At 40.5% G+C, this 24,639-nt stretch overlaps 3 protein-coding genes across 5 annotated transcripts in view; 1 reads left to right on the top strand and 2 right to left on the bottom strand.

The window, feature by feature from the left end:
- Positions 1–2,963, bottom strand: part of gipc2 (GIPC PDZ domain containing family, member 2) — a 29,427-nt gene extending 26,464 nt beyond the window's left edge. The window contains exon 1 of the mRNA XM_085806116.1: positions 2,541–2,963. Within this exon, the coding sequence (XP_085662242.1) occupies positions 2,541–2,825 (285 nt within the window). The 5' untranslated portion in view covers positions 2,826–2,963. The remainder of the gene's footprint in view (positions 1–2,540) is intronic.
- A 4,854-nt stretch (positions 2,964–7,817) lies between these two features.
- On the bottom strand, positions 7,818–15,879 carry dnajb4 (DnaJ heat shock protein family (Hsp40) member B4). Of its 2 annotated transcripts, none has more exons than XM_085806115.1 (3): positions 15,415–15,879; positions 12,631–13,212; positions 7,818–8,898 (listed from the first exon to the last, which is right to left on the bottom strand). In XM_085806115.1, the coding sequence occupies exons 1-3, from the start codon at positions 15,628–15,630 to the stop codon at positions 8,668–8,670; spliced, it is 1,029 nt and encodes a 342-aa protein (XP_085662241.1). In that variant the 5' UTR covers positions 15,631–15,879; the 3' UTR covers positions 7,818–8,667. The 2 variants fall into 2 exon arrangements, with proteins under 2 accessions (XP_085662241.1, XP_085662239.1); XM_085806113.1 differs by having other exon boundaries at positions 12,631–13,220; positions 15,420–15,879.
- Positions 15,880–17,628: 1,749 nt separating this feature from the next.
- Positions 17,629–24,639, top strand: part of slc25a24l (solute carrier family 25 member 24, like) — an 8,798-nt gene continuing 1,787 nt past the window's right edge. Inside the window, exons 1-7 of one of the 2 annotated variants that reach the window (XM_085806111.1) lie at positions 17,629–18,106; positions 18,241–18,367; positions 18,836–18,923; positions 19,657–19,768; positions 20,976–21,134; positions 23,364–23,501; positions 23,603–23,713. In XM_085806111.1, coding sequence (XP_085662237.1) covers positions 17,984–18,106; positions 18,241–18,367; positions 18,836–18,923; positions 19,657–19,768; positions 20,976–21,134; positions 23,364–23,501; positions 23,603–23,713 — 858 coding nt within the window. In that variant the 5' untranslated portion in view covers positions 17,629–17,983. The remainder of the gene's footprint in view (positions 18,107–18,240; positions 18,368–18,835; positions 18,924–19,656; positions 19,769–20,975; positions 21,135–23,363; positions 23,502–23,602; positions 23,714–24,639) is intronic. The other variant, XM_085806112.1, reaches the window with a different exon arrangement.

Below are 24,639 nucleotides of genomic sequence, written 5' to 3'. Positions count from 1 at the left end.
TATTGTTGCGTACTTTTCTCTGCTACCTGCTTGGCACCATTCGGACATTCTTCGCTGTCAGCAGCAGCCTATCACTTCACTGACTCCTGTTTTGTTTTGTTTTCTCTTGTAAAACACATCACAGGAAGATCAGAGCTCAAAAAACAGACACAAGTGCAACAACAACACCTTCTGGAGCTGCAGCCAGAGGATCAGTTGTTCCTGCTCATGGACACTTCAGCAGAGCAGCGCTGGAAGTAAATTAAGGGTTTTTCAAATGCAAGCTGCTAAAATAATGATCGAAAATCTGCTGCAGCTCCTCTGTGGTGATGTGTTCACTCAGTGTTGGGGAAAAGAACATGCCGTAAGGGTGTTTCTGTACTGGAACAGGTCTAGACACAGACAGAAAGTGCTAATGAATGTTACTAACAGACATGATGGAACAAATACCTTTAGGAAAATAGGCTTGTGTTCATGTTTGAGCCTCATTAAGGACTCTCATTTCTGCTATAACAGAGTCTGAGGCTCTCTATTATTAAATGTACAAACATGTGAAGTCTTCTGATGTGCCAGTGCAGCCACTTAGACAAGGACATATCTGGTTATTAGACTTCTTGAATGTGGTAATTAGACTACTTGAATGTATCTCTGAGGATGCAGGTTGACGACGGCTGCCCTGCCAGACGATCTGGTCATATTCAGGCTGACAAAAGCCAAACATGCCACACAGTCTTTCTCTTTAAAAAAAAAAGCTTAAGCTCAGTCTGAGGCACTCAGATCAGCTGCTTTTGTTTTCCACCTTCACGTAGCTAGTTGTGCAGCTTTGAGCTCGTTTCCCAAGAGGAATTTAGACTCTAATGGGAAATAACTGTATCTAATAATAGACGTAACATTGATTTGTCAGATGTCCCCGTGTGTGACTGAATTATAAGGATGCACATCATATTTCTCAATCGTGTTGTTGGGTCAAAGTGTGCAGACGGGGTTGACAGTTTGCAGGGCGTGCCTTCAGTAACACAAACTAGGTATGACACAAGACGAGGACTCTGATTGAAAAGCTCAAACCGTTTCTGCCCGAGAAGAATCAAACTTCTTTACTCAAGTAGCCCGTACGTAAGCCTGTGTTACAGAAAGTAAAATAACGCAGGTTTTTTGAGCAAAAGATATAATAACTATTCTGAAAAAAATATGTCATCTATAATTTTTCTTAATCAGACATCTCTCATCAGAAAGTTTTAGATTTAAAGGTTGTAGGCTACCTGGTTGGAAAGGAGCTAATGTGAAATATTCTCATTACATCTGACAGTTGTTATTGATTGATTATTCAGTGCATGAAAAATTAAGAGTTGCAATTAGCTAATCAATTGAATAATAATACGCAGCAAATGTTATCTGATAATTGATTAATTGTTTTGAGTCATATCTTTAAAAAATATATGCTAAAATGTAGGTTGCAGGTGAATATTTCCAGGTTTCTTGTGTGTGTATGAATCTGACAGAAAACTTTACAGCCTCTCATCTCCCTGTGGGTTTTGACAGTTTCAGTCAAAACTGGACATTCAACATCTGAGAGACTGGTTGGTTGGTTGGTTGGTTGGTTGGTTGGTTGGTTGATTGGTTGGTTGATTGGTTGGTTGGTACCAATTCATTGACCATGAATCATCTCAGTGATTAATCAGCTGATCATTTCAGAGAGTAGCCTAGCTAGCTGGTTGGTTTCTGTGTGTAATGAAACTTCAGTCAAAAGTATTGGGGAGGTGGGGGTGGGGGGGTCAAGAGAGGCCCAACTACAACAACTACAACAACTACAACAACTACAACAACACAACAAGTAGCCTATTTGGTAAATCCGGGGCCCTGAGCACCGCGTCCACTTTGCACAAAGTCTACAACAGTGGTTCTCAACTGCTCAAATGCACATCTGATGTTGGACATGTCTTTTATTTTGAAAAATAATTTATATTGAAAGGCACGGGTCACATGAACACATGCAGTTGTAATGCTCCTCACTTTCTTATTATTTGCTCTGAATGCAAAGATATTACTTTCTTATTAATGTGGCCTGAATGCAGTGAATCTTGTTTTGTTTTGTGGGTCTTTATTTGGTGCAATTTGATATTTATTCACTTTTGTGAACATGCTCTGAATGCAGAGATGCATTAGAAGTCAAATATATCATTTTGTTGGTCTCCATTTTGTGCAGTTTGATATTTTTTTATTCACTTCCGTATACATGCAGTTGTCATGGTCCTCCTCAGTTTCATTCATGTGCCCTGAAATGCACTTTGCTCAATAAAGAGCTAAATGAGTTTTTAAAGGCTTTAAAAAAACACAAATCTTGGTTTGAATTCTATAAAAGTGGGTCGCGACTTAATGATCATGGGAAAATGTGGGTCCCAGAGTGAGACTAGTTGAGAACCCATGGTCTAGAAAACAAGTTTGAAATGAACACTTCACGTACTTTGCGTAAAATCGACCACTATAGTCCCTGAACGTCACATGAAATCACGGACGTAGGCTTTTTTTTTTTTTTAATGACAGGTGAGCTCTTCAGTTCTTACCTCAGGTGGGCTTATGTTAAACGCCTCTGCTATCTTCGAGTACAGCTCCTTGACGTTGGTGAAGCCCTCGATGCGGCCGGTGGGGCTGCCGTGCGCCAGCTGCGTGTGGAAGACCAGCTTGGGCCGCAGGCTGGCAGGTGGCGGCGGCAGCCCCGCGCCTCCGTTCACGGCGGATTTACTACTCAAGCTCCCTCCGCCGGCACCTGCGTGTCCCACGACCTCCTCGTTTTCCACCAAATGCTCCTTCGTCGACTTGTTTTTCTTCTTCCATGGTCCCAACGGCATTTTGCCCTCTCTTTTTTGTGTTTGTTTCTCTCCGTGTAAGAAGAACAGAAGAACAGAAAAGTCCGAGCCGCTGCTAGAGCATTGAAGTACCTGTTGCGTCCCAAGCCCCGACGGTCGTGTTGTCCTTTATTTACTTCCTTCTTTTGCTCCCCTTTACTTCCCTCAGCTTCTTCCCTCCCTCTCTTCCTCCTTCCCTCCTTCTTTCCTTCCTTCCGTGGCGTGAACACCTTTTCTCTTCCTCACCTGCCCGCAGCCGAGGTTTGACTTTGTTCTTCGACGGTGTAAATGTTCAACAACAACAACAACAGGTAGATAGATGTTGAGTTGAGTGAGTGTGGGGATAAACTCTTGACTCAACCTGCTGGCTGCTCCTCGGCTCAACAATAGCTGCTCTGTTTGTCTCCCTCCGCGTGCCGCCGGACGCACGCGCAGTGGGACGGACGGACGCACGGACGGACCGGGGCTTCACCGGACAGGGGGGGAGGAGGGGGGTCGATCCCGGACCGGTGCACCTGTGGACAGGACCGCCACATGGGGGTGGGAAGTGGGGCCAACACTTTCTATTTTTCATTTATGAACACTTTTTAAAGGTTAAAGTAGGAAGGGATGATTGTTATTGATTATCTTCATTCAACCACAACCAGGGCCGTTGTATAGGGGAGAAAGGTGATGATAATTCTAGGGGCCCAGCGCCCAGTGGGGCCCATAAAAACCCCCAGTAGTCTAATCTTTGTATGACTGATTTATTCTGCGTAAGACCCTGACTAATACTCAAAGTACACTGTAAAAACTCAACATCTTTCCAAGAATATTTGTCTTATTTCTTGTCCAAATGTCTCATTTCTAGCCAAAGCTAATCTCTTTCCACTTAAAATAAGACTCATGACCTAAAAATTAACTTGTTTTTAGATCATTTTCACTTCATATCATCAGATCATATTAAAAGTAGCTTGTTTTTAGACACTTTTTACTCCTTTCAAGCATATTTTCACTTGAAATAAGTAGAAAAATCTGCCAGTGAAAGCATGTTTTTGTGCTTGTAATAAGGAAGAAAAACTTGTTCCATTATCAGATTTTTTTCTACTTATTCCAAGTGAAAATATGCTTGAAAGGAGTAGAAAGTGTCTAAAAACAAGCTACTTTTAATATGATGTGTCTTATTTTAAGTATAATGAGATCTGTTTTGACTAGAAATTACATTTTGACCAGAAATAAGACAAATATTCTTGATAAGATACTTGAGTTTTTGCAGTGTAATGCTGCATTAGCATCAAAACAAAGAAGGCTAAATAATACATGATAATACATACATAGTCTAAGAAAAAAAAAAACTGGAAAAGTTAGAGGGAGGGCCCACTTTAGTATTCTTTAAGGGGGCTATATAGGCTACATTATTTATTAGGCTTGTGCATAATGTTATTTATTATGCTAGTATGTGTATTTGTGTATTTTCTGTACTTTTGTGTGCTTCTATACTGTTGTGAAACAAATTGCCCCACTGATTAATTGATTGACTGGTTATTGTCATTATTAATAGGCTACATCTCTGGCAATCACTGTATCACAATCACACAATCATTGGTAATAAGTATTCTGGTAATATATTAGATGTTTTGAGTCATACATTTAAAAAAGATATGCTAAATTATTGGCTCCAGCTGAATATTATCAGGTGAATCAGACAGAAAACTTTATCTCTCTGTGGGTTTTGACAGTTTAAGTCAAAAGTGGACTTTCAACCTCTGAGAGGCTAATGTAATCAATTATCAAAGCTGATACTAATTAATTCATTGACCATGAATGAATCATCTCAGTGATTAATCATCTGATCGTTTCAGAGTCGGGGGACCAGTGCTTTAAAACAATTACTCTGTTCTTAATTTATGAACACTTATTGCTGCAAAGTAATATTGGTTAAAATGGGGAGGGATGAGTATTGATTATCTTCAACCACACTCAATCCAGCAGCACGGCATGAGGCATTAAAATATTAACACAGAGAAGAAACTCGACTTCGTAAAGCTACGTTTTCTTTAACCAGCATCTCAATTCTTCTGTTATGATTTCCTCTGATATTTTGCAAAGTGTGCTGAAGTATTGTGTTTTATATCTGTCCACAGTGTCGGTCTGAAGCCTGTTTTCTTTTACAGGGTGAACAAAATACTGAAACTGGACACATCATGTGGACTGGACATATTTCAAAGGTATCATGTGGATGTCTTTTTTCTATTTTCTTTTTTTTTTTAAAGGTGCAGCATTTTTGAAGTAAAATGTCCTAATTGAGTTTTCATAAACAGGGTTTCTCTGTTGAGCTGATATAGAGAGACAGCTGCACAAGAAAGGTATTTTGTGCAAAAAAAAAAAATAAAAACGCTGTAATTTTGGGAGACACCAACTTGATTTGTCCAATTCAGATCACTGATGTCTCATGTTAGCTCCAGGGTCACTTTGAAATACTTTTACACAGATGCTCTTTACAGCATTGACCACCTAGTGACCCGAACGTCTGGTGTGAACAGGAAAAGTTACAGTTTTAGTAAAACCTGGGCCTCAATATTTAAATATGACCTGAAAAATTGTGTTACCTATGCTATTTTTAAGTTTGGCAATGTACGCACCAGTATCAAAGCTTTAAACATGAATCAAGTTGTGCATTCAAAATCGTTTCTAAAAGAAAAGGTAAGCATTATCAGTTGTTTTCGAGGTAAATTCATGCAAAACCGCTGATGCACGTTGCCTTCAGGGACAGTTTTTCAGCAAGCAGTCTCTGAATTTACCTCGAAAACAACTCTGTCTGGTAACGTTGTGTTATTATCTCATAGCGTGGTGAATGTGCAGGTCACAACTTGTCCACCAGAGCGTTTTGGAGTTGTTGGATTGTGTATTTGATGAGTTTGATGAGTTTGAAACCAAGAAATCCCATAATGAGCCTCCGTAGCGTAGCTCTGAGCAGCTCGCGGCTCTGCTCCGCCGTTCTAAAAACAGCTTGCACCGACAATTAAAGGTAACAAACCTACTGCTATGACTATAGGGATTATGGCAATGGGCCAGTTTGCCAAAATGTTGAACTATCCCTTTAAGGTGCCTGAAACCAGTAGCAGGTCTTTCATTTTAAAGAAATCTCTTAATTCAGAGAAGTAGAAAATTATGAATGTATGAAATGTAGTCGGATAAACAGAAATACTGAACTACGAAGAGCAAGTTCTTGTGTACTTAATTAAGGCCTATTACAATTATATTGTTACTTTCCACCACTGATCTAGCCTACTCATCACTGAAATGTTCAATGAGTGCATTTAAGGTTTGTGGTTTGTGTTTTACACCCACTGTTTCATCTTCTTGATTAAGTGGGAGATAATAAACATGAGCTAAGCTGAACAGAGGAAAATGCACCTGTGAAATATTTACATAGTCAAGACAACTGAAGAAAAATACCTTGACATTTAGAAAGTATAGGGCACGTCATTATTACACAAGCAACAACACTTGAGCTGATTAATATAGATATATATGTGCATTAATGTATGAGTTTGATCTTGTATTAAGAGGACACAGTGATCTTCATACAGTGAAGATTCCCATCAGGCGGATAAACTCACACACTGAAGCAGGAGCAGGTGTGTTTACTCTCCTCCCTCCCTCGACGGTAGTGACTCATCATTTTCACAAATGTGCATGTAAGTTATTCAGTTCAGGGACGGGCAGCGCCGTTTTAACACAAATCGTTGTCTGTAAGAAGAGCTATTTGTTTCATCCCCAGAGCACTAGTTAATAAAAGATAGAGATTACATCGTTTATAAATCAGTGGTGGATGGTAACAACATAAAAGTAGGAAACTTGTCTGTGAGAATATGTGATAAAAACATGAATGTAATGTAAAATGCATCTAATACCAAGCATTATATGGCTTTAATAGAGGCCACACAGGGTCAGGGCCGTTGCTAGGAATTCTGGTCCCCTTAAAGAATACTAAAGTGGCCCCTCCCTCTAACTTTTCCAGTTTTTTTTCTTAGACTACGTATGTATTATCATGTATTATTTAGCCTTCTTTGTTTTGATGCTAATGCAGCATTACACTGCAAAAACTCAAGTATCTTACCAAGAATATTTGTCTTATTTCTGGTCAAAATGTAATTTATAGTCAAAACAAATCTCATTACACTTAAAATAAGACACATCATATTAAAAGTAGCTTGTTTTTAGACACTTTTTACTCCTTTCAAGCAGATTTTCACTTGGAATAAGTAGAAAAAATCTGATAATGGAACAAGTTTTTCTTCCTTATTACAAGCACAAAAACATGCTTTCACTGGCAGATTTTTCTACTTATTTCAAGTGAAAATTTGTTTGAAACAAGTGAAAATGATGTAAAAACAAGTTAATTTTTAGGTAATGAGTCTTATTTTAAGTGGAAAGAGATTGGCTTTGGCTAGAAATGAGACATTTGGACAAGAAATAAGACAAATATTCTTGGAAAGATGTTGAGTTTTTACAGTGTACTATGAGTATTAGTCAGGGTCTTATGCAGAATAATTCAGTCATACAAAGATTAGACTACTGGGGTTTTTTATGGGCCCCACTGGGCGCTGGGTCCCTAGAATTATCATCACCTTTCTCCCCTATACAACGGCCCTGACAGGGTAGAAATAACTGTTTCTACTGCCTCTCTTCCCCCCTAGTGCCCCATTGATCCTCCCCTCTGTGGGCCCCCCACTCCATGACGAGTGATGTGGCGTCCCCTGGTGGGAAAACGTAAAGGCCTCTGTGTGTTGGCAGCTGATATCCAGCAGCTGAGACCCCAGCTATATTTACACAGTCATAGTTTTGCCATTAGTAACTTTTAAAGCATTAAATCCAGTCGATATATTTTTAATTTCGATCTCTGAAATGTCACCATATGAGTTTTACTTGTTTACAACGACAAAATATCCACATCTGACTAGCAAAATATAGTACGGTATTTTCTAAAGAAAGCATGTGATTGATTTCCCGCCCGGCGCTGCAGAGAACCCATTCAGTGTAATATCGCTATGCAGACTGACTATTAATAGGCCTAAGCAGCAGCATTAGTGGTTTTAAAGTGATTATAGTTAATGCAGTGTTTATTTCACAGAGGAGGGGGAGGAGGAGGAGTCGCTGAATGCCTCTCTCTCCATGACTGACACGGCTCAAGATCATCAAGCTCATGTGGAAATATTTATTTTAAAATTCAATCTTCAACATCTTAACTATGAGTTTCTAAAAATGCACACATGACGATCCCAATGAGTTCACTCAACCACCACTATCCGCTTGGATAACTTGTACACAGCTTTAAAGACAGTATCAAAAACTGACGGTTATTAATTAAAATGTCAGAAATGAAACCTGTCGGATTTGTAAAATGTACATTTTGGCACAGCAGCAGCGTCCCCCGGGATCACTGCGACATCTTCCAGTGTCAGTGGCAACAGGAGACTCACTCGACTCATTCACAACCAGATAACTTAACAAACAAAAGGTTAAAGTGACCGTGGAAAAGACCCACGCACACATACATAAATCGTGTACTGTCAGATATATAAACCAGACCCCCAGACAGTCTTTCACCTGTGTCACCTTGGCAACATGCACGACGGTATTTATAAAAACACCACATAGCTCAAAAATAGAAATTGCACGGGGTCCATCTGTGAGCTGTCATAAACTGTCCCTGTGTGTGTGTGTTTGTGTTTGTGTGTGTGTGTGTTTGGTAACGAGGGTGAGTGCTGTCATGCGGGTATCTCCTCTACCCCCCCTCATCCCCTTCCCCTTCATCCCCCTCCCCTCATCCATCCATTCAAATCCATGTCCTTCTGTTTTCCTAAGTAGGTAAATGCCGTTTCAGGACGTCCTTGGCGTTGCCGGGCAGCGCGTCGGGAAAGTTCACGTCAAACTCCACCACCAGGTCTCCTCTCTGCTCGGGGTTTTTGGGCAGCGGGAGACCCTGCCCGGCGACAGTCTTTCTCAAGCCGGGCTTGATGACGTCCGTGATCTTCATGTTGCACGTCTTCCCATCTATCGTCGACACGGTAACCGAGCATCCACACAACGACTGCAAAGACAGAAATATGGATGTAAAGTCAGGGCAAGAGCAGGGCAATTGTTACTCAGTTAGTCTCTTAAAAATGTATTTTAGTGAGGAGGAGTGGTACCACATGTGTCAGACACAATGTACATCAACAAATTCATTAATATGGAGGGAGTTCTGCTGGAAAAACTCGCTATTTTATAACACCAAAGATAAAAATCTAGGCAACTCGCTATACAACAAGACTGCTGGAGATTATGCGGGAGCGTTGAGGCAGACCACGCACACATCTTCTGGAATTGTATAAAAATGAGGATATACTGGCAAAATGTTAAAGCAGAAGTAAGCGATCCGGTCGTTTTGGCTAATGCTGCGTTCCAGGCAGGCTTTTGAAACCGTAAATTACAGCTTCAAGTCACGACTTACGACTTTGTAGCGTTCCAGGCAACCCACTCGTGTTTTTCCGACCTGTTTTACCTGTGAAAGTCACTATAACGGCCACTCGTAACTTCTGACTCGTGAACTCGTACCAGATCGAACTGGTACGACTTCACAGGTCGGAAAAACACGAGTTACGAGTTTCCTTGAACAGTCCTCATCCCTACGTCACCACATTCAGGCGCATCCCTTGGCTGCACACACAGCCCTTCATGCCGTTCTCTCTTCTCATTGGATAAAAATTGTAGGATACGAGAAAAGTTTTCTCCTCGGCTCAGAGCAGAGCAGAGTGACTGACAGACCCGTGTTTCGGTCCAAACACTCTATGTAAGTGATTGCTGTCGGAAGATAGAACTATTTAAGACTTATATTAACACAAAAATATCGCTTACTTCTGCTTTAACTCCGTTGTAAAAAATGTTTTGGGATATGAAATCCCAAATACTTGTCCAGTGATGTATCTTGAAATCCTTGTTATGGAAAAATTGACATAGGCTACCTGTTGAGACTCAAAGAGAACGTATTTGAAAGAAACTGGGAAAAATGGAACATTTATATGAGACATGACACCAACTGAACGAATGCTAAATGGAACAGTGGACTGAACAGTAGTATCTCCAGACAGTATGTTAGTGTTATTATTGTTAGTCTAACTTGTACCTTGTTTGCTGTATTGTTTTTGCCTATATACATGTGAAAACTCAATACAAAATGTAAGTGATAAAAAAAATAAAGTATCTTACTACCTCTTAACGCATTCAATCTATGAAATTATTTTAAAATCTTGTGAAATAGGAATTTGGGAATTTTAAAACGTATTATTGTATTTTGTATCATGTAGGCCTATGACTCAGCTTTTCTTTCCATTGATCATATAGGATAGGGTAGACCTTTCTCAAATGTATTGCACTTGACCTGGTCGTTTTAGATGTGGAAACTGTATATTTGTGTTGTCTATCGTCTATTTGTGTCATTCTATGTATCACCCTTGTACATATAGTAGTGTGGCGTCTGTGTTTTCTGTATATTTTTTATATATTGTATATAACTGCAGATGGAAATTAGCTGTGAGAGCTAAACCATCTCTTCATTTTCTGCAAATGATTAATGTCATTGCACACTGTCCCTTAATAAATAAACTAAATAAACTACATCAACATCAACAAATCTTGTGTTTTTGAACATAAATAACAAAGCACGATGTAAACAAACATCTCCTGACAAGGATTCATTCATACAGGGCCGGCCCTAGGATGTTGGTGGCCCCCTAAACAAGATTTTTGTTTGTGGCCCTGCACTCTAAGCGCAAACACCAAATCACTGGTTAAAACTGAATACAGACATGTTTATGCCCTCTGAGGTTTGAGGCCATTTTCTCAACTTTTACATATTTTCTTAAATTTATCTTTTTAAGATACTTGCAGATGTAACAATACTCAAGTGTTTTATGTCTAAATATTAGAACCTCCGCTGTAAGCACACTGAGGCCAGTTTGTCCTAGAACACTGTATAAAGAAATAATTTAGGACAAATGCTGGAAATTTGAGGTCTGCTTTTTGAAAAATTTCAAACCCCTTGTGAAAACACTCCTTCAGTCATGAGAATGAACTGTTTTGGTGCTTGAAATAGGATATGAATACAGTAATAGATAAGTGTAGAAAACAAGTCTAAAATGAAATTCTGTAAGATTGTTTTTTGAGCACAAATGTTGTCATTCTGCCATTCTATTTTCACCAAATGTCTCAAATGTGAAATAAAAGAAGCTGAATATTGACTTCACATTACATATAAAGCTCATAGCTGCACGTGCAGACCTCAGGATGTTTAAATGACTTGATGAACCCCGGTACCTTTCTGATCATGTGGCCCCCCACCTAACGGCTGTGGCCCTAAACAACCGCATAGAGTGTTTATGCCAGGGACCGGCCCTGCATTCATTCATTCATCAACCTACAGTGAAAAAACAAAAACAATCTTCAAACGTTGGTACCGCTGGAGAACATTTAATGTGATTAGAAGTTGATTTAATCTGATCTAATATGTGATTTCTCAGCATGAGTCACGTCTGCAGCATTGAGATATTCAGAGATGTATTTCTGAGTGTTGAGGAGAGTAGGAGGAACCGTATAAGTACATCTTGCACTGTGTGTGTGAGTGTGCGTGGGCGGCCGCCGCCTCTCTCACCTCCCTGTGCTACAGCTCCTATTTCTCAATGCTGATGATGATCCACGTTACATAAGTGTGTGTGTGTGTGTGTGTGTAGTTTGGTACTATGCTCATGCATTACGCCTCTACTTTCCAGGGAAAACTTTTGAGGTACACTAGCTACCTTGGGTTTATTGATTATGACCGGGTTGTTCAGAGCTTTAAAGTAGCATTCTCTCTCTCTCTGTGACTAATCCATCTGTCAGACTCTATTAATAAAAATACACTCAAACACGCTGAAATATAGAGGCATATTTAGTATTTTTTGTGGTTTAATATCATTTGAAATATCATTGAAAGTGGGTTGATCTGTTTAGTTAGGTTGAAATTTCAACATTGTTTCAATATTAGTGTTAATAGAAATACCATTGAAATTCAGTTGAGCTTTAGTTAGAAAATCAACATTGTTCAATGGTTGAAATTTCAAAATTGTTTCAATATCTTTTCAGTAGAAATACCATTGATCTTTAGTTAGAAAATCAACATTGTTTCAATATTAAAAAAAGGTCCAAACAGATCTAAAATCAACGTTCCAGTCCAACGTTGATTCAATGACTTAAAGCAGAAGGAAGCGATATTTTTGTGTTAATATAAGTCTTAAATAGTTATATCTTCCGACAGCAATCACTTACATAGAGTGTTTGGACCGAAACACGGGTCTGTCAGTCACTCTGCTCTGCTCTGAGCCGAGGAGAAAACTTTTCTCGTATCCTACAAGTTTTATCCAATGAGGAGAGAGAACGGCATGAAGGGCTGTGTGTGCAGCCAAGGGATGCGCCTGAATGTGGTGACGTAGGGACGAGGACTGTTATGGTGCAACCCGTAACTCGTGTTTTTCCGACCTGTGAAGTCGTACCAGTTCGATCTGGTACGAGTTCACGGGTCGGAAGTTACGAGTGGCCGTTACAGTGACTTTCACAGGTAAAACAGGTCGGAAAAACACGAGTGGGTTGCCTGGAACGCTACAAAGTCTTAAGTTGTGACTTGAAGCTGTAATTTACGGTTTCAAAAGCCTGCCTGGAACGCAGCATTAGCCAAAACGACCGGATCGCTTACTTCTGCTTTAATAAAAACACACCCAAACACGCTGAAATAGAAAAAAAAGCGCCTCACCTGTCGCAAGCTCACGCGAACAGGATACACGATGTTGGACCCCTCCCTCCTGAAGTGAGGGTGTGGCTTGTCCTTGATGACGAACACGATGTCGGCGGGGATGGTGTTGGGCGACTCGTCCCCCTCCCGAGGAAACGTGATCTTGGTTCCTTCCTTCCACCCCCGCTTGATCTCGATGGCGAGGATCTTGTCCTCGTTGCGCATGGTCCTCCCGTCCGGGTTCAGCCGCTTGCGAGAGATCTTCATCCTCTTGGTGCAGCCGTGGAAGACCTCCTCCAGCGAGACCCGCAGCTCGTGGACGATCGCCGGGTCCTGCTTCCGCCGCTGCTGGCCGCCGAGGCCGATGTGGCCGTCCCCCCGGGGGAAGCCGTTCAGGTTGAAGCTGGTGAACGAGCCGAAGGGGTCGTTCCCGTCCACCTCCATGTCCTCGTCGTCCCGGCCGTTGGCTTTGTTGCGCCCGAAGAACATCTCGAAGGGGTTGGCCCCCCCGAAGAAGGTGGCGAAGGTGGCGTGGGGATCCCCGTGGAAGGTGTAGGTGAAGGTGCTGCCCTGTCCGTCGCCGCTGGTGGGGCCGCCTCCTCCCTTGAGACCTGGTGGTGGTGGACATCAGACATGACTCATTGATTATCCTGACTTTAAAGGGGTCATATTATGGAAATTTATAAAACGGAAAGGTGAAATCCGGCAATCTGATTGGTTGTTAACCGTTAACGGCTACTATTCTAAAGCCTTATCACAGCGTAGGCTATCACTCCGCAACAGGCACGTATGACTGGTATGAATGGAAGTTGTTGTCATGTATCCATGACAACGGACTGTTGCAGTCCGCAGCAAAAGACAGCTGGTGTTTTTACGATGTTAAAAAACGGACTAAAGTAGTTGAATTCACATGTTTAAGATGAACTTTCACCTCCAGGGTTAACAATGGTAGAGGGGATTGAGCAGTGACTTTCACCTGAAAAAAAGCGGAGGAAAAGACGAGATGCAGAGCTACTTGGAGCTAACGTCTGGAGAGGTGGGACTATTTTTTTTCACAGTGAGGCTATTTTATTGGATAATATGTATTTCGGGTTGAATAAAACTACATGAAATTGATTGCGTATCCCTCTTTCATATTGTCATTATTGGTAACCGTTTTATAAAAGCAATATATCACTCCAGTCCCTGGACCAGTCCGCTTCGCGTCGGGCCGAACAACGCCCCTTAGCCGTGGTATAATGAGCATATACCACGACCTGTCGTGATATATTGCTTAAATCACTTTCTGAAGGCTCTTTAACATAGGATCTGGGCCTTCCGACCTCCAAAATGTGAGAATTGACAAAAAAATTGGTAATTTTCAGGCTGAAATCCATGTGGTTTTACGATCTGTTCCCTCAGTTGTCTTCCAGTGATGCAACTAGTTTTCTAATTTGCATAACCCCACCCCTACCTGGGACCGGTAGAAGGGGCGGGGCTAGCAGTGGTTCATTTGCATTTAAAGGCACAGGCACTGAAACCAGCCGTTCTGAACAGGGCTGTTTTGAGAGGATGAAAAGAGCTGTGATGTTTGATCCTTAGGATATTTTGACCAAAGCATGTCACAGACATGTCTTTAAGACACCTGGGAACTATTTTAATTTGTGGAAAAGGGGGGCATAATATATCTCCTTTAACACTGAGCGGTGGGAGACGAGCTGGCTACTATGACAACGGGGACGCACAAATCCAATCTGCCGAACGAACACTGACCTTGTGTTATCAACCACAAAGTGACCAGTCCACATTCAGTTCAATTTATCATCAGAGCTGCAATGATTAGGCAAGTAATCGATGCATTGATCAACAGAATTATTTTGATGATCAATTCATTGTTTGAGCTTAATACCAAACGGTTGATGGCACCATTTGGTATTCAGTATTGAGGTGACTGGAGGTCGCCTACTGGATTTGGACCAACTGTTTGGTATTTATTGGGCGTTTTTTAAAGAATAATCAAGATCTAGGTTTTTGGTGGATCAATTCCCATGACCTCCATTTTTGTATTTTTTTTTTAGATACTCTGTTTGTTACATGGCATCATTAAGCTTTTCAAAAAGACCATGTGAGACCATATTAACGATTTACATTACAAATACACCTTTATTTAACATAGCTACACTGACCCTTTCTTGCAGTGTTTCTAGTCTACTTTCTGATGCATCATCAAGGTGACTTAAATTAATTTGCATAAAATCATAATTTGAGTCACCTTTCATTTGAATATGTAGGATGATCCGTGTTATTTTCTTACCTTCTTCACATGAGACATGCTGCTTCCCCACCCAGAACCATCTGGACTGATAATTAAACCCTCGTGTTCAGATAGATAGATAGATAGATACTTCAGAGGTACCACACAGAACAGAAAAGGTCAGACATAATGAAAATGCTAATCTTGTTCATTAAAGCACCCACTTATTTGATAATAAAAAATAAAAAAATCTGTTATGGAAATGATGACAAGCCTTTAATTCTTTATTTATCAGTGGCCTGAAGCTGCATGACGAGACAGTAGCCATGAGGATAATCTTTGAAATATTAAAATGCCCCAAACTGTAGGTCTGCTGAACAGCTGGTTGGTTGCAGTCAGAGTGGGATTTGTATTTATATTTAAGCCAGCTGTGTGTTTCACATCTGGCCATCCAGTTTTATAACGGTGGTAGCCTATTGACGGTGAATTAAGGACCGTGACACCAGGTAAAAGATGAGTTTCAGTGCAATAGAAGAGACACACGCACATTACACACGCACACGCACACGCACATTACCTTCCTCTCCATACTGATCATAAATCTCCCTTTTCTTCGGGTCGCTCAGGACTTCATATGCCTCAGCGATCTCCTTAAATTTCTCCTCGGCGGCTGCAGACTTGTTTTTATCCGGGTGCCATTTCAGGGCTTGTTTTCTGTAAGCTTTCTTTATATCCTCCTCTGTGGCGCCTTTGGAGATACCCAACGTTTTGTAGTAATCCTTACCCATTTCTCGCCTATCCCAGATGGAGAAATAAATAATAAATAATAGATAAATAAATAAAAGAAGCGGACTACTAGTCCTCAGGGGAAGAGCTGATGCTGGTGTGAGTCTGGTCGACGGGAGGGTTGTCACAGCAGTGAAGTGAAGCGGCCTCAGTCTGGACTAAAACACAATAAGTATCCGCAGACGGACACACGGTGCAGGATGAAGACCATTTAGAGGCGGTTAGTCAACGCCGTGGACCCTCTGTTATTTATCCGTGACTGGATGACCCTCTTTAAATAGCCACGGCTCCCTCCCTCTGCATCCAACAGCGCCAAAGTCAAGTTAGACACGATAAATAAATCTAGATCCGGTTTAGCACAGGAATAAAGGTGCCAAATTCATCCACTTTTAGTTGTGTTTATTTATCAAAAATGAAGTGGATAACGTGATAGGAATAGGTTAAATCAGGTTTAAACATTTTAAGATGAAAGTAGGCTATGGCCAGATTTAACTGCTGGAGGCCATAAGGCAAAATTTAGCTGTTGGACCCCTGAAGCCCAAAGCCACTAATTAATTTTTAGTTAAAGGGATAGTAGCATTTTTTTTAAAGTGGGGTTGTATGATCTACAAATAGCCCCTTAGTACTTTAATTGCAGTAGAAGACTCTCTGCACTCCTCCCGTTAGCAACGCCAGCCCATAATAGCCCTGCCCAGAGATTTACAACATACAGTGTTGTGAATGGACCCAAAGAAACGGCCTATTTTCGTGGCCTAAAAGAGGTTTTACCCGAAAAAAAATACACAGTTCCATTGTTCGCTATAATATAATTTTTTCCAGCCCCTCAAAGTGCAGGAAAAACACAGTTTTTATTTGGACCTAACCAACTCACGTATCCCTCCGCCCAGGGTTAGCGCCCGCCGATCAGCAGTTGGTTAGATCATACAACCCCAAAAAAATGCTACTATCCCTTTAAATGCAAATTTCAAATATAGAGGAAGTTGAGCCAAAATAAATAATGTATAATGACACCGATAACTTCAACTTAATCCATCTAAACAGGGACTGTCTCAATTTTATTTGTCATGCGGCTATCAAATAAAACCACACTTCATGACATAACGTAAATGGAAAAAAAATAAATAAACGAAATTGGTGTAATAGGAGGTATCTGTGCAGATCCTTTGCACGTAGGCATTTTTTTTTATAAAAATTAATTTTATGAGCTGTAGCCTACATGGTCGAACAAAATATCTGGTCTTATTTTGAAAGTCCACTTCCGGTTTAGCTCTATCTAACCAGGTCTAACTCGAGCGGCTCTTTCTAGAAAGCACATTTTGAGAGTCATTTTGAGGCACGTCATTCACTAAACCGGGCTCCTTTACACAGACCCCAGGTGAGAGCAGGGGGACAAAGTGCTGCTGCCCTTTGTGTTTTAGGTAAATTATAAAGATGACAGCATCACATCACATCACATCACATCACATCACATCACATCACACAGCAAACCGACAGCTGCGCCCCCTTCACCCACTCTTTACCTCCACAGACACATGGCACATTTACCTACCGGCCTGAACGCACCATGTCATTTGGGTTTATGGATGATAATGTCAGGTTTTGCTCTTTTTTTCTGCTAGATTTTTATATTATATGATTGTTATTATATAAAGTTCTATCTAGCCTATGTGTGTGTGTGTGTGTGTGTGTGTGTGTGTGTGTGTGTGTGTGTGTGTGTGTGTGTGTGTGTGTGTGTGTGTGTGTGTGCGTGTGTTTCAGGTCCCTGGGCCACTGTTTTCATGTTTTGGCGCCATGCACTATGCAGATACCAGACTATTCCTATTGTTGGCTCAACACCTAACCACCTAGCCTAACCCTAAACATGGAAGGTTTAGTTTCATTTTTCATTTTTAAAAGTTAAGTTGCTAGGCCTACAAGTTATTTTACTCATTATTCATCACTATTCGTGTTTTATTTATTATAACAATCTTCTCTCTGTCTCTGGAAAACTCTGTCACCAGCTCCACAAATAGTAGCAGAGAGGGCACAGTGATGATTGAGGATGATGATGATGATGATGATGATGTGGGGCTGTAGTGGCCTCCTCCTCCTCTTCTCCTGCAGCCACAGCGCCACCTGCTGCTCCACACAGACGGTGAGGGGGGTTTTGTCTTGGAGCTGCTGATGTTACACTCTCATACTGCATTGGCTCTGGGCCCTGCCATGAGTCAGCGTCGGCGTACAGCTGCAGGTCAATCATTTCTGTTAATGCTTTTATTGTTTCAGGCTGATCAAGCTTCATATCGCCTCTTTTTTTTTCTTCCCACAGCTTGATTTTTTATTTTTATTTTTTAGGAATTATCACCTGAACCAACCATGGACCAGTTTCGTGGTTTATTTGTCAAATTGGACCAAAACAAAGATGGATTCGTATCTGTAGCAGAGCTGCATGATGAAATGAAGAAGCATGGGATCCTCTCAGCAGACGGCAAGGTCCAGGTAATAATCTGATGATATCATTTCTCACAGTGTGCAATGCATAGTAGGCTTTGTTTCATTGGTTCCTTAATTAAAATGTCAACTCAAACCAGCTAGTGAAATAATTTTTCTTTCTTTTTTTTCCTCCATCCTAGAACATCATTAATTCTTATGATAAAAACAAAGATGGCCTGTTGGATTATACAGAGTTCCTCAGCTACATGATGGACAGAGAGAAAACGTGGAAAATTCACTTTCATGACCTTGATAAGAACAAGTGTGGTGAGTACTGACAGTCTTAAACTTCCAAATTAATCTTAAAAATATCTTGTTTCTTTAACTTTAAATAATGTTGTGAAGTGGAACTGAGCTGGTTGAATACAAATACTCTTATTTATTCATTAATTGTTTTGTTTTTTTTGAGAATTGTAGCCATAGTTTTGTTTTTCTTTACATAACATAATGTGTTTTACTATGTAGAAGCTGTGTGTTCCTACTTGTATATTTTATTTTTAAACTAAACTACAGTATATGTTGATTTATTTTGGCAATAAACAGCATTTTCAAGGTCACACGGGAAACAGCTCACATGCAGACGTCAAAGTTATTTATGGTACACTGACTGAACGGTACCACAGACTTTGCACTCTGTGACCGTGTGCAGTCATCACTTGACAGTTTGCAGACAATACGTGGAAGAAACAATCCCAGTATCTTGTTTGTAATTTTGTGCATTTCTTCTCTGATCAGGAGTGATTGACCAGGAGGACATCATTTGTTTGTTTAAGGAGTTAGGAGTGGTCATTTCAAAGCCGAATGCAAAAAAAATAATACAAATGTAAGATTTTTTTTCCCCCGCCATGGATTAATTATTATATTTGAACAAAAGAAATCTAATTATTACACAGTCACAGGTTCAGACTGAGTTCAAAACACATTTCACTCATTCACATTCAACACATTACTAGTGCTGATGTTTGTTCAATCACCTTGTATCACTTTACTCTGTTGTGAAGATATCATTGATTAGTACTTTATTGATGACACTAAATCAAGCTTGATGATCAGTAATAATAAACATCCTAGTGTCGGTAAAATTAAACAAGTGTTCCCAGATCGGGAGCACGTGTTTAATTTAGGGAATCCTCTTACTGTAGTCTTTGATCAGACTGATGTGATGTGGCATCTCTTCTAATTCAGCACTTTGGCCTCAACAAGGAGGCAGCGCAGCATCAAAGCCACTGACTAATGACTCACTAACATTTAATTTAAACACAGACTTTAATGGTTCACTTAAGATGGAAAAAGCCCATTATGAATGAAGGTAAATTAGCAATAAACTTATCCTTCAATTCGGCCTCACAACCTGATATTATCTTACATAATGGCTTATTACTGCTCTGTAAGAAATATCAGTTTGCAACCTTTACTTGTATGGATTTCTGTAAAGTGATACTTGGTGATGATATTTTAGACTATAAATAAAACAAAAAAGGAGCAACACTATGAACATTTTCTATGTTATATATTATTATTATATGTGTGTTGTTGTGTTTGCTTGCTGACACCAGGATGGATAAGGACAGCTCCATGACAGTGGACTGGGGGGAGTTCCTGCACCACATCATCCTCAACCCTGTGGACAGCATCGGGGAGCTGGTGACCTCATGGAAACACCAGCTGGTAAGAAAACTCTCACATGCTGTGTAATAATAGAGTGATTTTAAAAACAAAAGAAAAAAAAAAAGACCACACAGCATGATGAATGTGTTTTTGTGGTATATTGATGTGTTGATGAAAAGAAGGGATCACCGCCGACACGTCTTTTCTTGCATTCAAAAAGAGTTTATTACAGGAAAAAGAACAGTGTACAAAAATGCCGAATCGTGGAGCATCTCTGGTCCAATATGAGATCTCTCTCTCTTGGCCTAAACCCCAAACCTTATATACGTTTTCTAAAACTCCATCTTCTCCCACAGAAGGATATAACTGACCAGGATGGTCAGACAAAGACAGGATCTAAAAACAGAATCTAACATATGCCTTCTGACATTTAACCTCTTGACCAAGCAGAAGTAAGCGATCCGGTCGTTTTGGCTAATGCTGCGTTCCAGGCAGGCTTTTGAAACCGTAAATTACAGCTTCAAGTCACAACTTACGACTTTGTAGCGTTCCAGGCAACCCACTCGTGTTTTTCCGACCTGTTTTACCGGTGAAAGTCACTATAACGGCCACTCGTAACTTCTGACCCGTCAACTCATACCAGATCGAACTGGTACGACTTCACAGGTCAGAAAAACACGAGTTACGAGTTGCCTTGAACGCACCATAACAGTCCTCGTCCCTATGTCACCACATTCACGGCATCCCTTGGCTGCACACACAGCCCTGCATGCCGTTCTCTCTCCTCATTGGATAAAAACTGTAGGATACGATAAATGTTTTCTCCTGTAAGTGAATGTAAGTGATTGCTGTCGGAAGATATAACTATTTAAGACTTATATTAACACAAAAATATCACTTACTTCTGCTTTAAACATAGATACAGTGTCAAGTTTCCCCAAAAACTATGACCCACAGAGATGGGTAGATGACAAGAAACACATTTCTCAGGATACATTCCACACTACTACTAGACACCTAATCTAAACATCTTGCTGTAAATGTATGCGTGTGCCTTTTCTCTCTTGTAACATCTGAATTTATTTATATTTATTCCATTTAACTATAAACTGTTACTTATTACAAATGAAGTTCCTATCGAAATGGTGAATTACTTCTGACATATCCCTTAACTTTTAGGCTAAGAAAACACCATGAAAAACATTAGATAATTGAAGATATTAAAGCAAAAATGTTCAGGTGGATAATACACTACATTTTCCTGCAGGTTTTTGATGTCGGGGAGAGCCGTGCGATGCCCCTCGAGTTCCCCGAGGAGGCGTCCGGTTTTGGAGCGTGGAAGACGTTTGTCCTGGCAGCGGGTCTGGCAGACGGTGTTTCCCGCACCGTGACGGCGCCCATCGACCGCCTGAAGACCCAACTTCAGGTCAGCTCCAAGAACAGGTGCCACTGCTTTAGAAATGCATCACTTCATTGCATATAATCTGTGAAAAATACATGCAAGGATGCTCCAAGAACATTTTATTTACATTTGCATGGGTACTGCTACTGATTTAGTCCCCATGCATTCTATTCGATATTGATTCATTTAGAGATATTTTAGTTTTAATACCAATTTTGTTGGTTATATGACAGAGATTTTCACAGAACTAATGCTGCAAATTGTTCAAAGATGGAACTCTCTAACCTGGTGCATTACTATCTCTGGGCAACAAATTGAATCAAAGGCAACTTATTTGTCTATAGGAAGACGTTATTATTGAACGTTGCATTATTGAAAATTGAAAATGTACACTGAAATTTGTAAGCAAAAGCAGTTACGTGAATGCACATTTATTTAACATGACCTACTCCAGAAGTTAACAGTGCAACTCTTCAGTAAACAGGAAACAGGAAGTGGCGTACTTCGGAAAATAGATTTTCTAAACCCAACGCTATTTACAACATTTCACATTTGGTTCAGTGGTGCACCTTGGGGGGAGAGTCAGTTAGATTATTGGCTGATGTGCAATACAAAATCCACTTCCTGAAGTCGCCCAGTTCTCACTTTCTTGTGCATTAAGCTTGCAAACACTTTTTTAGGTTTCCTAGTGCAGCAACTATTGTATAGTTGTATAGTTCATTTGTAGCTTTCAGTTGCTGTAACACAGGTCTGATAACTGACTTTCAGAGCTTACGACCACGCCTTACACTATAACTTTTACTATTTGCTGAGTAAAGACCATGAGGCACAGTTTAAAGCTCCTAAACCCAGTAAATTGTCCTAACAGCTCAGATTATTGTGTTAGATTTAGTGTTCCCTATAAGATAAGACGAGATCAAACTCACATAAACAACATAACCTCTGCTCTGATCTCCTGTCGTGCAGCCTGTTGTTACATTGGAGAGGTAGTTCTCCTGGACTGTCTCAGGGTGTAAAGATAGCCTGTTATCAGCCGACCTATTTTATTTTACATTATCTGTCTGTTGCTGATAATAAATAGAAGATGAGTCAGTTTATGGTTCATACGGCATATCAATCACATGAATGAGAGAGACCAATCATTTATGACACTCGTCATATCTTTAGTGCTGTTTTTTCAAGTGCTTCACCTTTTTATCTGCTGCAGGATGATTATTCAGGACATATAGTGATTTTTTTCTGTTGCTGACTCTGACCTCACAGATTAAAAAAGTGAAAAGACGTTGACAGAAGTGTGACATAATTCCCTCTGTCTGTCTTCACACTTGTCTGTTACCTCTGCGGCATGTGGGTGTATCTCTGCTTCACATTGCACATGTATTACAGCTGACTATGACAGTGATTCAGTTTAAAGGGATAGTTCAACATGTCGGCAAATTGGCCCGTTGCCATAATCCCTATAGTTTTAGGAGTAGGTTTGTTACCTTTAATTGTCGGTGCAAGCTGTTTTTAGAACGGCGGAGCAGAGCCGCGAGCTGCTCAGAGCTACGCTACGGAGGCTAATGGGATTTCTTGGTTTCCTTCATCAAACTCATCAAATACACAATCCAACAACTCCAAAACGCTCTGGTGGACAAGTTGTGACCTGCACATTCACCACGCTATGAGATAATAATGGAACGAGTCGTTTTTGAGGCAAATTCATGCTGTATTTGCCCAGAAAACAACTCCGTCTCGTAACGTTCCACTAAATGTGTGTTTTGTCTATTGTTATAGTATGTGGGTGATGTGTTAATGTGGGTATGTTATGTTATGTTTATTTATTTGATATGGACATCACAAATACATTGAGACTGTTCCAGTGGACAGAACAAATGCTTTGCTTGGGTGTGTTTAGCACATGTGCTAATTTTCAACACCAGTATGTGTATACTGTATGTTGCATCTTGAGGATGTCTTGTACGGGTTGGTGAAAACAAGTTTCCTGCAAAGGACAAATAAAGCTGAATCTGAATCTGAATCTGTTGGATTGTGTATTTGATGAATTTGATGAGGGAAACCAAGAAATCCCATGAGCCTCCGTAGCGTAGCTCTGAGCAGCTCACGGCTCTGCTCCGCCGTTCTAAAAATAGCTTGCACCGACAATTAAAGGTAACGAACCTACTGTTATGACTATAGGGATTATGGCAATGGGCCAATTTACCAAAAATGTTGAACTATCCCTTTAAAATATTTCCCCTGCACCCCGTATAGGTTCATGGATCGAAGGCCTTCTCCCAAGGCTTCCAGGAGATGAGAGCAGGCGGTCTGCGGTCGATGTGGCAAGGCAACGCTGTCAATGTGCTGAAAGGGACACCACAGTCGACGCTACAGTGTCTCATCTACGCCCAGGTGAGGCGTGCGCCGCCGTATGGCAGCTCTCAAATTCTCCAGTATGAATTATTGAAGAAACCAGTTTCCTATTTCCTAAATCGATATGATACTCTGTCCAGATGAAGGCGTACACCCAGAACAGAACCCAGGAGACTCTGACGGTGCAGCAGCGTTTCGGGTTGGGCTGCTTCTCCGGTGCCGTTGCCCACGCGGCCTTCTACCCTTTAGAGGTATCAGAGATCTGTGGCAGGTCTGAGCAGGGCCGTTGTATAGGGGAGAAAGGTGATGATAACTCTAGGGGCCCAGCGCCCAGTGGGGCCCATAAAAAACCCCAGTCGTCTAATCTTTGTATGACTGATTTATTCTGCGTAAGACCCTGACTAATACTCATAGTACACTGTAAAAACTCAACATCTTTCCAAGAATATTTGTCTTATTTCTTGTCCAAATGTCTAATTTCTAGTCAAAACTAATCTCTTTCCACTGAAAATAAGACTCATTACCTAAAAATTAACTTGTTTTTAGATAATTTTCACTTAGATTCACAATAGATAGAAAAATCTGCCAGTGAAAGTAAGTTTTTTGTGCTTGTAATAAGGAAGAAAAACTTGCTCCACTATCAGATTTTTTCTACTTATTCCAAGTGAAAATCAGCTTGAAAGAAGTAAAAAGTGTCTAAAAACAAGCTACTTTTAATATGATGTGTCTTACTTTAAGTATAATGAGATTTGTTTTGACTAGAAATTACATTTTGACTAGAAATAAGACAAATATTCTTGCTCAGATACTTGAGTTTTTGCAGTGTAATGCTGCATTAGCATCAAAACAAAGAAGGCTAAATAAAAAACAATAGTAGTCTAAGAAAAAAAAAGGAAAAGTTAGGGGGAGGGGCCCACTCTAGTATTCTTCAAGGGGGCCCAGAATTCCTAGCAACGGCCCTGGGTCTGAGTGCAACATTTATGTCGTGTCCTGTGGTTAGACATAGTGGTTGTCCATTGTTGAAATATATAGATTATTACAGACTTTAAATGTCAGTAGGCTATGTCATGTCACATACATTGTGATGCTTTGGTTTAATTATTGTCGACACATTATGGAGATGTGAAAAGCAAAGAAAAACTCCAAGGCACTCTCGAGTAAATAAAATGCCTTTAAT

This window comes from Trachurus japonicus, chromosome 17 (genome assembly GCF_045865225.1).
Source record: "Trachurus japonicus isolate A0001 chromosome 17, Traja_1.0".
NCBI classification, from domain to species: Eukaryota; Metazoa; Chordata; class Actinopteri; order Carangiformes; family Carangidae; genus Trachurus; species Trachurus japonicus.
The sequence above is the reverse complement of the archived record's forward strand: the minus strand, read 5'-3'. Positions and strand labels throughout refer to the sequence as shown.